Here is a 13,157-nt window from a genome sequence, read left to right on the forward strand (position 1 = left end):
AAGTTAATGCTCTTATTTCAATTATGTATTAAAACTGTAATCTGTATGGAAGACATTGATAGAAGGGATTATGGACAACGGTCAAGAGTAATGACCGAGTGCCAGCTAAGGAATAGAATGCATCTGAGAGGACGTCCACTGAGGAGACCGAGCACTGGAATCAGCTTTTGTGAATTTTCCGCACCTCCGTTTATCACGATTGGCTACATACGATGCGAAAGAAGTTCAACATACATACATACATACTGTACATGTTTGCATCGTGGTTTCATGATAGATGCCATCAGTTTGTGGAGGGCTTTATCCAGTGGTGGTTTGAGCATGGATGATGATGGTGAGAATAACAACAACAAAATAAACACATTTTGCATACTTTTCCCCAAATTTATTTTGGAATGGAAAAATCATACAATAAAATAACAACTGTACCCATTAATATTATGATACCAATAGCACAACATCTTATTTTTATGAATTTAAAAGGGATACAGGCCCAAAGCTATGTAAGTTAAACTTATTTCGCGGAGCGAAGCATGCTAATCGGATGTGTGGGGAAAGGACAACAAACTAAACACAAAACGCAATGATAAAGAAATGGGTTTTTTATCTAGATTAAAAAGTGTGAAAACTCTTAAATGTTTTTTTTGAGAATTTTGGTTTTTGAAAATAAACAAAAGTAACGTCGTGTGCTTTCACGAGAAGCACACTCAGCGCACACAGTGGTGGTGCCTAGTACAGTTGCGTGATTCAGAAAGTGTGGCCAGCTGATGTAAATGCCATTCAAGGTTGCATCAGAGGTCAGCGGTGCATTTATGTATTGCTGGAGGCGAGCGTTTGGCTCACCGTGTATCAATCTACGCATTGGTTTTCCGAGCAAGAGTATTACGTCATTTATGAAAAATCTAAAAGGTCTACGACATACAATGGCCATGTAAATATTTTAGGGGATGGGGGGCGGGGAGCACCTGCCCCTCCCCACCCTATCCCATCCCCGGGTGCAAGTGATGGTTCCAGGTAACACTGCATCGGTGTTATTCTAAAATGAGCCCCTGCAGTATGTTATGTATTCTTAAATATATGCAAACACGGTTACTGTGTGCGATGGGGGAGCATTTTTACCTGTACTTGCAAGGGTGATAAAATATGTAATCCCGTGTTTCGATCTTCAAACACCAAATTGACGGCAATAACAAGGCACCAAGTCTGCATTAACCATACATACTAGTGGTAAAAAACATGCAAATAAATATGCTTTGATAATGTATGCACTGTCATTAAAACTGATTTGCCTGCAACAGAGACAGATTCTCTTATGGCATTGTCTCACCAGCACCAGACTAAAGGCCACCAAAAGGCAAGCAGTGCAAGGACAATGCAAACACCAACGCATGAATAGCTCGAGTCAAGCAGTTAGAGACTTTATTTCCCATCAATATTTTGATACTGGTGAAAGAATCCCATAGCGATGTAATCGCAGTTTTTGTTTATTATTTTTTTGCAACATTTTTTGTTCTTTAAAGTTATTAATTTGTTTGTTTCTAAACATCTGAGTTGCTGTTTAGTTTTCACTGTCCGCATGAACCTGAATATTTTTTGCATTCGCCAGAGCCCATCCACGTCGCAGGGCACTTACGAAATTCTCGGTTCATCCCCCACCTTGCAGTGCACAGTCGTGTAAAATTAGTCTCATTGCTTAGTAGATGCTATTTCCCAACAGGAGTCTCAATTAGCAGATGGCATGTGCTTTATAGACAAGTGTTTAAACATTGCGGTGTACACCCAACAAGATGTGCTCTTGTTGGCCGGGCAAAGGGACCGCTGTTTATGCGTGGCGACGCGTGGCTTACTGCTAAGGTACACAATGCAGGCTGGAAGACACTTCCCATCTGCTTATTTTGCCCCGGAGTGCTGACCTCACACCATCATACTTTTGTTTTATTCTATAAACCGAGGCACACGTGATGAGAACCGCCTCTCTGATGTGAGTATGACCTTCCCAGTAATGTCCGAGAATGGTTATAACGCTGCTGAAAGTACACGTCGACACACACACACACACGTGGCAGTTTTATTTTCTTCAGGATCGAAAAGCATCGATCTAGCGATATGAAGAATGCATCAAGAGGGGAGAAAATAGCTTTTCAGTAATCAAACGTGTGTTGAAAATCCTGGGACAGGTGTTCCAGGAAACATTCATTGGTCCCAGACCATATCGAACCGCGCTCAGAAATTGAAATGCATCAGGATTAGAGTTGCCGAGCAGGAGTTTAGATCGAATAATGAGAGTTTGTGATAATTGCGCGGCGGTCTAATGCATATATCACTTTCAGCACGCAAATAAAGTGCACATGCGTGGGTTGCGTGCAGTTTTATATTCGAACGAAAGCAGCAGCGCTTACTCAACCTCATACCCTGTAGCTTTCAATATCATTCTTAAACATCCAGTGATAATAATTACATTTTACATGCCCTGAAAAGTGCGGAAAATATTGCTGTTGTCACACTTCTGGGAACATTCCGCAGTTTTAAATGTGCAACGTGTTCACATTTTAGATGAACACGTTGCACAGGTTATGAAAGTCTTGACAGTTCAACATTATAACTTGAATTTACAGTTGGCAAAAGTAAAAAATTCACGTAGAGGATGCCACAAGTAATGTGTGCAGTCTTCACAGGTTACAGCAATTCAGGAAAAAACAAACGGTTTTAATTTTTAAACAGTGGCACTATGCACAGTGTTAATTATGAAACTAATTTACATCTGATTAATGTTTCACAATGACACACCACAACCTTAAGCCTTTTTTTTCTGATTCAAAACTAAAATGGCCTCCATCCCACCAGCTTCCTCCCCCACCCATGCCCTGCTTCGCCCCCCACCCCTGTTATTTATTATTTTCCTTTTTTTTTATTATGCTTGACGACTGAACAAGTCGCACATTTATCTGTCCGTGTTTGGCAGATTCCCCAGTCCCCACACCCATTTTATCCCTGGGTGGAAGCAATGGTGTGCAGTGGTTAACGCACTTGCATCCGACCACCTGAGTTAGATTTTTGTCCATAACTCACATCGATGGTGAGTGACATCTGGATTTGTCCTGACCCACACCAGCTGCCCCCCCCACCCCTCAAACTCTTCACCAACCCACACTGACCAGCATGGTGAAATATGTCCAAATAACCCCAAAGACTTGCACAGTGTGGGGGAAACATTCATCCAGCTTTAGATTGACAAGTTCCCGACTCTGCATCGTGATCATTATAAATATCAGGTAAAGTCACGTAGATAGAAAAAATAATACAAGAACACGACGTTTCGGTCGCAACACAAGCGCCCGTCATCAGGTGAGGATGACGGACTTTACCGAAAGAACCAGAGAGTATTGGAACCTCTTTTGCCAGTAGCAAAATATGATAATTGTTTTTTTACCCATTTATCTGGAAACAAAACTGACACCTTTTTTACAAGGAGTCATGTTTGCATTGACCACAATACCTGCAGTCGGAATGCAAACAAAAAACACGCGCCTTTTGGCGTCATCTGGTCCAACACCATGTGAGACTAGGCTCTAAGAAAAGCTGTCTCGGGTGTGGACCAATCAATTTCAAGGACGGTGCATGCATTATCAGAGTTGTGTTTTTTGTTTGCATTCCGACCGCAGGTATTGTGGTCAATGCAAACATGACTTCTTGTAAAAAAAGGTGTCAGTTTTGTTGCCAGATAAATGGGTAAAAAAACAATTATCAACCAGACAGTATAATATCAGGTAGTGTCATTTTTGAGACTGCCCACTGTGCAACGGCGGTGATTATGAGGGAGGGCACTGCGCCACAAGCTGCTCTGTCCTGCTCGACTCCCCAGGAGATCTTCTCACGAGTCGACTGCCGTGACTCAGAGGCTACCGAATTTCTCAATGCAATCATGACTGTATCTTCATTTTGTTGGACCTTACCTTGTTAGTCTTATACACACGTGGTCACGATATATGCACTGTAATTTTGTGTGTTTCACAATACGGTATCCTTAAGTCTACGCCAAATCGCGCTGTCTTGTTGGGCACAAGTGTGGTATTCACCCGGTGACAATGTCCGTTACAGTTTTGACGTCTTCTGGCCCTGGACACTTTCCCTCTAAGTCGTTACCCGCTTTTCTTATTCATCTTTTCCTTATGTTCTCTGTTATTCTGGACGTGACCTTCAGCAAGCCCAGGTTGGTGACCACATCTGCATGCCACAGTCATGCGCGGAGTGCTAGAAGGCCGCTTTGCTGACCTCTCTGTGTTTTTGTCCACTTCGTTATCTCGCTGCAGGTGGCAAAGCCATCTCTCGTTCTCGCTCGCTCCATTCAAGAGGATAAACTTTTTATCTGACCCGCTCTCATGTTCTCCATAACAAATCTATTCTGTGCGCTTGCTGTTGGGTTTGCAGGAATTATAATTCGTGAGGGAGCTGCCTATTACGTGTGAACATGCTTTATCGGTTTACTGTGAAGACTCTTATTTGTTTATTTATAATTTTATAGTTATGAACATGCACATCACTCATCTATATGTGTTTACACAGCCAAGGCTCCACAATGAGGCATGCATTAAGAAGGTGATATATATGATTATTGTCCATAACGCTTCTATCTAAATCTGCCATTATTATTACTAATTACAGTCGGCTGTGCCGAATTTATTTTACAGCCCCCCTTAGTACTTTAATCTTTTGCTATTAAATAGTGACGGCTGCATGTGTGCGGTTTCAGATTACTCTGCAGATGGTGCAGCGCGAGTGAAATGTTGCTCTGGAATTCCAGCGTTCATTCACAATCAACTTTGCACATTTCAGATTCTTAATGCGTGCCTTGGTGCAAGAGAATGTAAAAAAAACAACACCACCACCAATCCCACGCCTTGCATGTCACACTCTGCATTGGCGCGCTTTGCCACATGTCTCGCATTAGAATGCCCATCTCATCTGTGTCTATGTGTTACAATGACACACACAACACGGTGCGCAATTAACTGAAGATAAACATTTCTTGCCTGTGCGGGCCAGACTCACAATCACAAGTCAACATTCACGTTTGTACATCAGCTTGTTCGTCTTCCGCGTTTACAATGATGTGCATTACTGCACTTTTGCAACATAATTTGTATTTCCACTTTTATGTATCCCGATTGAGCATTTTTATTTCTTTGGTATTTTTGATAAAATAGCGATAGTAGTGTGTGTGTGTTTTTATTTTCCATTGTATGGCATTTGAAAAGCAGCTCATAAAACATTCTATTTGCATTTTGAGTTTAGGAATCTATTTGATGGCATCAGGAGTTGTTTGATAATATATTGCACATTTAACAGCCATTATGTAATACTGCAGCACTGTAACTGCAGTACATTGTTTATTTTAACAGGTTTGTAAAGCCATTATTTGTCTAGGTTTTAATTGTGCATGTGTTACCATCCTGAAATAATAAGATACCTTTCTGTGCACCCATTGAGGCTTAGGTCTGTCAAGTAATTATAATTTGTTTTTGCATTTTACCTTGAGGCCACCAATTACTAAAATATGAAAATCTGTAAAAGTCTATCGCTTTCCAGTTATATTAGTTTATGATGGATGTAAGGCAATGTCCATGTTGAAAACAAGCCACGTGTTTTTGCACAAACCCAATATAACCCTAGGCGAATCGGTTTGATCTTCTATTAAAGCATAATTGTTGCATAGTTACATAGGTATTAATTAATTTTCCACATAGACCGGAGTCGGCTTATTGTCCGCATATTTTAGGTTGTGAAATAAGTGAAGTTGCTGTTGCTTTGTTGGTGCCCATATCGATTAACAGAGCATAATATTGTAGCGTTTGAATTTTTGTCGTCAATTCATAACCATGTTTTTTCCTGCTGCTCTTCCGAACCTGCCCCTTATAAGCACTTAGTAAGCAGCCATAATTAGGACTCGCAGCTAAATCAACTTTAATGCTCATAAATCACGCAAATAATACGCTAGATTCCCAAAGTTCCCTCTCCAAAGAGATAATAAAATGTGTTTAACACATGACGTTAGCCGCACGGCCTTCTGGGAGTGCATCATTTGGCAGCATTGATTCAACACAAGCAAAATTCTGGACCAGTTTTGACGTTCAGTGCCTCATCAGCAATTAGATTTGCTTGAAATAATGCTGGTGAGCTTACATATTTTGCGTTATTTTTTATGCTCATTTGAAAACTCCGAGCGTGGCATTAACATAGTACACTTAACATTCGTGTACACTGCTTTCATAAGTAAAAGTTACGTATGTGATTTTAATGTTATTTCGTGTGATCTGTTCTGAGAACGAATGTCATAAAATGCGATAAATGAAAAAAAAAATCCTGTCAAAGCGCTTTCTCACATCCCTAGAACTGGGCACAGAACACTTTGGGGCCAACCTCCACCGGACTGCTCAAGCAAAGCGGCCCCCTTAATCTGCTGGCCGAGGCTTTTGTGGCGTAAATGTCCCCTTCCCGTCGGCCTTGGGTGTCCCTCAGAAGCTTTCCTTTACCCTCCGCGGTGTCCCGTGTGCGCCGAGCAGGTGTATGAGGTGGTGCCGTGCCACGTGCCTTGCCAGCAGCACGTGTGGGTGGCGGGACCGTGGGGGGCCTGCAATGTGAGCGGCGCGGTGGGAGGGTGCGGGGAATCCAGCGCCAGTGAGCAGGTGCGTCAAGTCAGGTAAGAGCTCGCGTGTGCGCGACAGTGAAGCAGGCGGCACACGTAGCTTTCGGGAACATTGCGATTAGGTTTTTATTGTTGCTGGATTTTTTTCCCCTCCTTTTTATTTTTGTTTTCATGGAATTTTCCCGTTCTCTAAAGCCTGGGCAGCTTGCTCAGCTTTGCAAATAATTCCCCAGGCTCTAGTTAAATCACACATATTGGCCACTCGGCAGTGTCATCTGAAAATTTGATGATCAAGTTATGCATTGGCTTGTGATATCCATTTAGACTTTTTTTTTTGTCTAGACAACACTTGTTTGCCAGTATTATGTTGCGCTGTTGTGTTAATTTTGCTTATTTTATGGTTGAGATGTTCATCAATATTGGTTATTTATTTTGTGCTACATTTTCTTGTTGCCATCAGACGTGCAGAATATTGATGGCCAGCAGTGGTCAGCTGTTAGAAATGCTGTCACAGTAATACAGCTTGAAAATTAGATTTTGAGCATTAAAAATGTGACATAACATTTCGGCGTATGATACGATGCCCTGGAATGTATTGGCAAGTGAGCTAACATTTTCTCATGACAGCGTTTAAAATTAGTATTTTTTTTTATACAACAAAATACAAAATGATAGCTGTGAAACGAGCACCCTCTCAAATACATCACATTTATCACAGAACGCGGTCACGCTTTTACATTACAGAGCTCTGATTGAATTAGATATTCACAACGAATATCAAAAGCAAATACAGAGAGGTTTAATTTATTTGAAAATGTTGTGCATCTTCTAATTTATGAAGCGAATGCGATTGGTATCGCACAGTCAAGACAGTTGCAGAGTGTTTTTTTATTGAACCTTTGTTTGGTCTTAAAATGTGTTGATAATTCACGTAGAAGGGAAGTAATAAAATAATATTATTTTATTTTATTATTTCCCTTCTACGTGACTTTACCGAAAGAACCAAGATGATGAATCCCTGCAGTCACGAAAGCTTTAAATCGAAATGTGTTGATAAGTGAAGATATGTTTGTTAACGCATTTTTGTTACGTTTTTAAAGAATGCAAAGGGGTTTTGAGGGTGCCCGTCTCACGTTTGGTTGTGGCCCTTACAAATAGACAGTTCTGCACATGTATAATAATAATTCAAATGTATTAATTCTAGATTTGAAGCTTTCGTGACTGCAAGGATTCATATTCTTAGGTTTTTTCGGTAAAGTCACGTAGGTAAAAAATTACAATTAATAAAAGTAAAATAAAAAATAAAATAAAAATCAGGACGTTTCGGAGGCAACACAAGCTTCCGTCTTCAGGTGGAACCGTCACAGCACGATAGCTATTGTCGTGATTTTTATTTTATTTTTATTTTACTTTTATGAATTTAAATTTTTTATCTACGTGACTTTACCGAAAAAAACCAAAGAATATTCAAAAGTATAATGCGCATCACATCCTAGGATCCCGATGCACAATGCATGGAAAGCAGGAAACAACAACAGAACCAGGAAAACCGACCAAACTAAAGAGGGAAAGTCACTTTAAAGGGATGGGTTTTCAAAGCAGACGTAAATTTATCTCCCGACTCCGATTTCCTGATTTCAACGCAATACAAAGAGACGGTCAACTGAACACATAGTCAAGATAATCTCGGATGCTGCTCACAACCGATTTTTAACAACATCTTTTTTGCAAAACGTGACCTCGGTATTTTTTTTTTAAGGAAGAATAAATAAGTGTGTGTGTGTGTACGTATTGTGGTAAACGATGTAGCATGCTGACCTAGTCTCCTCACAGCCAGATATTACGAGACGGAACACGTATTGTTACCTATTCCTGTGTTCGTGTCTCTACACAGCCTAATGGCATGCTCTTTGGGGATTTTTTGCTGCAGGTTCTCAGTATCGGGTAAAATTCCCCAGAGAGGAAGTGGTACCCTGCTTCAACAACATTGCATTAATACGGGTACATTCCCAGAAGTATAAACCCTTTTGAACTACTCTACTTATTTTCCCAACATTGGATTTGTCCAAAGAATGGAGGTGCATGATTGGAGAGCGTTGCTTCTCTTGGTATGTGCTTGCCGTCAGGGTTGAATGACAAAGCCGGTTGAGATTCTGGGCATTGACAATGTGACTGGTGAATGTAATGCAGCGAAATGATAGAACTGCAGTCTTGTTACGTCTTTTTAAACGCTGTATAACATATTTTTGATTTAAAGCTTTCGTGACTGCAGGGATTCATATTCTTGGTTCTTTCGGTAAAGTCACGTAGCAGGGAAATAATAAAATAATAAACACTTTTTTTTCCTTTACCGAAAGAACCAAGAATATATTTCGAATTTTGTCTCCAATTAAAATTAAATGTTACAAATTAGAGCATAATACCGGAGAGGAAATTAGACAGTGTCTGCGAATTGTTAAATCTCAATTATTATCCTTTAATATCGTCGCCATTATATTCCTGTAGAAAATAGTGTTCCAATTTAAAATGTGCATGGTGAAGGAATAAGTTAAACCCCTTGAGATTTTGAACACTGCTACGAACAAAAGGTGAACACACGTTCTGACTATAGGAAAACGCATCCGTGTATGAGCTTCGTTCATTTAAAACAATTGTGGGGATTAGGGAGTGGAGAATTCTCTGTTTGGTCTGGAGAGTGTGACAATGAATGCAGGTCCAGTTGTGCCACTCTTTAAATGTCTATGAGCATACAGTATTTGGGACTGGTTAATGTATGCAATCTAATTTAAGGGGGATGTTATTTTATTACGAAAGAAAAAAAAGCACAAATGAACGTTCGTAATTCAGCGGGCGTCAAAGAAATGGCAAACACCTTTGGGCAACTGTTGATTAATTTCACAAGTAAGATGATGCATCAAAATGACCCAGGTTATACATTTTACGAGTACTTTTTGCCTTCACGAACTGTCAGTTGTTGATGCTGTATATCCATTCAATTACACAAGGCAATATTTTATTATAAGACAGATTCACTAGAATATGATACAGCTGGAGGTTTCATGAGTTTTTACTCTGTTGTGAGCACAATATTGAGACTGATAATGCCGACTGACAGAGCAGTGGTATTCTTAGAAACTTTGCGTGAAAACAAATCTAACGTAATTATTAGTTAGCTATAAGTATCGCATCATAAGACATCATTACCCTTGGAGTAGACAACTCAATCCTTGAATGTCTTGTATAATTTGCGAGTGATTGTTGTCTCAGTAGGATTCTTGAGTAATAAGAGCGGGAGCTTTTATTCCCCATGCCCCTAATTTTTCAGCATTGGTTTTGTATCTTCGTTTGCTGGAGCAGCCCACACTATAATACTGCTAAACGAAGCGACAATTTCTCCCTTTGGGGGGTGGACAGCCCACTTCAGGACTAACCCAGAATTTGCTCATTAGTGCCAGCAGCGAGCAAAAGAGGATGTTTCGTATGCACATATTTATGTGCCTTGGCGATTACTGCTTAAGAATTGACCTTGCATTGTCCTTAACCCACAACAGACATCATTACTGCACAGACACGGAACGAGAGAAATTTTTATAGATTTCTGTTTTTTCACATTCAACATAATAGGTCGTTAATGTGCGACTAAAACTATTGTGTGCCTACACATAAAAGTTCCCCCCTCCCACTCCCATTCAGTGTTCCATTCTCTAGGTTACGATAACATAGATGCATTTTCACATTCACCTAAGCATTAGCAATTGCCTTTTTATAAACCTTGTAATGCTCATGGATACTTCAAGGACAGTATTTGGTTGTGACGGTACAACAATTTTAAATGTGAAATTGTGTATCCTGATATCCATTTAAACACCATTCATCGCAACACTGGTTGAAGTTTCTTGCTATTTCATTTCCGACTACAGTATATACTCTGGCAGCATGCGATATTGTGGGCTGCCTCTAGCTGAGAGCGCTGTGCCAACCAGCGGTAACAGAAAGAGAACATGACTCGAGTTATAATTAAAATGTACTGTTTGGTGTTAAGCTCATCTGGCAAGTGAGCCCGCGACTTTCATCGCAACTGTTGGCATTCCCCACCAGGAGACCGGTAAATCTCCCAGACTTAAACCACCACAGGAAAAGTTTATACTATTAACATCTTAACAGTTTTTTTTTTTATATTTGTGTACACCCAAATCGATTTGTTGGGGTTTAATGCGAATATTGAGATGCAACTTCTGGCAAAGTGAGAGACGTTTCCAACAGCTGTCAAATTATTACAGAATATTCACTTATATCTGAAAATGTGGAGGATTCTTTTCTTCATATTTCTTTTGAACCAAAACTTTGCACATAGGCAGAGGAACACAGACACGCAATCCATTCCACGTGGGCATGGTGCTGTTATGTATGCAGAGTTAAAAAATACCGGAGGCACCCTAAGGATACAGACACGGGTGCTGCTGCTGACCCAGTCTGGACCCAGATTTCACCATTATCAAGCTAGTCATGTGCATTACAAAGCTTTTATTTTGTGCTATCAATCACTTTTGCAGCAGTTATACATTTACCGTGTATGTTTTTACAGTTATGATCTTTAGATCTCCGATGTGTTTTCCGGTTGTTCGCCAGATATGCATGTGTTCTTCTTTTGCTCGAAGTGCTGCATTACGGCCGGTGTGTGGCTTGCGCAGGTGCACTGTGAACACTCCCGATGGGCCCAGCGAAGTGGCCGATGCACAGATGTGCGATCCTGAAGCCATGCCTGCTGCGCACCGGTCGTGCTGGCTTCCCTGCCCTTGGGAGTGTGTCTTGTCCGAGTGGGGCCCGTGGACAACCTGCGTACAGGTACACAGTGGCAAACGCGCACCACTTCTAATGTCTTCAAGCCAAGACCTCTGTGACCCGGGTTTGCGTAATGTGGAGGTGGCACACAAAACAAACAACTTCTACGTTGACTGTTGAGGATTCCAACTTGACTGTTGAGGATTGCACTTTCACAGTTGGGGATTCCACGTTGACAGTTGAAGATTCCACGTTGACTGTTGAAGATTCCACGTTGACAGTTGAAGATTCCACGTTGACTGTTGAAGATTCCACGTTGACAGTTGAAGATTCCACGTTGACTGTTGAAGATTCCATGTTGACTGTTGAAGATTCCACGTTGACTGTTGAGGATTCCACGTTGACTGTTGATGATTCCACGTTGACTGTTGAGGATTCCACGTTGACAGTTGAAGATTCCACGTTGACTGTTGAAGATTCCACGTTGACAGTTGAAGATTCCACGTTGACTGTTGAAGATTCCACGTTGACTGTTGAAGATTCCACGTTGACAGTTGAAGATTCCACGTTGACAGTTGAAGATTCCACGTTGACTGTTGAGGATTCCACGTTGACTGTTGAAGATTCCACGTTGACAGTTGAAGATTCCACGTTGACTGTTGAAGATTCCACGTTGACTGTTGAGGATTCCACGTTGACTGTTGAAGATTCCACGTTGACAGTTGAAGATTCCACGTTGACTGTTGAGGATTCCACGTTGACTGTTGAGGATTCCACGTTGACAGTTGAATATTCCACGTTGACAATTGAAGATTCCACGTTGACTGTTGAGGATTCCACGTTGACAGTTGAAGATTCCACGTTGACTGTTGAGGATTCCACGTTGACAGTTGAAGATTCCACGTTGACAGTTGAGGATTCCACGTTGACTGTTGAGGATTCCACGTTGACTGTTGAAGATTCCACGTTGACTGTTGAGGATTCCACGTTGACTGTTGAAGATTCCACGTTTACTGTTGAAGATTCCACGTTGACTGTTGAAGATTCCACGTTGACAGTTGAAGATTCCACGTGAGTGTTGAAGATTCCACGTTGACAGTTGAAGATTCCACGTTGGCAGTTGAAGATTCCACGTTGACTGTTGAAGATTCCACGTTGACAGTTGAAGATTCCACGTTGACTGTTGAGGATTCCACGTTGACAGTTGAAGATTCCACGTTGACTGTTGAGGATTCCACGTTAACTGTTGATGATTCCACGTTGATTGTTGAGGATTCCACGTTGACAGTTGAAGATTCCACGTTGACTGTTGAAGATTCCACGTTGACAGTTGAAGATTCCACGTTGACTGTTGAGGATTCCACGTTGACAGTTGAAGATTCCACGTTGACTGTTGATGATTCCACGTTGACTGTTGAGGATTCCACGTTGACTGTTGAGGATTCCACGTTGACTGTTGAAGATTCCACGTTGACAGTTGAAGATTCCACGTTGACTGTTGAAGATTCCACGTTGACTGTTGAAGATTCCACGTTGACAGTTGAAGATTCCACGTTGACTGTTGAAGATTCCACGTTGACTGTTGAAGATTCCACGTTGACAGTTGAAGATTCCACGTTGACAGTTGAAGATTCCACGTTGACTGTTGAGGATTCCACGTTGACTGTTGAAGATTCCACGTTGACTGTTGAGGATTCCACGTTGACTGTTGAGGATTCCACGTTGACTGTTG

The 13,157-nt window shown here is 41.1% G+C and overlaps 1 protein-coding gene across 1 annotated transcript in view; it reads left to right on the plus strand.

The window, feature by feature from the left end:
- Window positions 1-13,157, plus strand: part of LOC144727088 (thrombospondin type-1 domain-containing protein 7A-like) — a 221,603-nt gene that overhangs the window by 158,449 nt on the left and 49,997 nt on the right. Inside the window, exons 18-19 of the mRNA XM_078605833.1 lie at window positions 6,561-6,697; window positions 11,335-11,488. Of these exons, the coding sequence (XP_078461959.1) occupies window positions 6,561-6,697; window positions 11,335-11,488 (291 nt within the window). The remainder of the gene's footprint in view (window positions 1-6,560; window positions 6,698-11,334; window positions 11,489-13,157) is intronic.

The sequence above is a fragment of the Lampetra planeri genome, chromosome 2, assembly GCF_965212315.1.
Source record: "Lampetra planeri chromosome 2, kcLamPlan1.2.h2, whole genome shotgun sequence".
Lineage (NCBI taxonomy): Eukaryota > Metazoa > Chordata > Hyperoartia > Petromyzontiformes > Petromyzontidae > Lampetra > Lampetra planeri.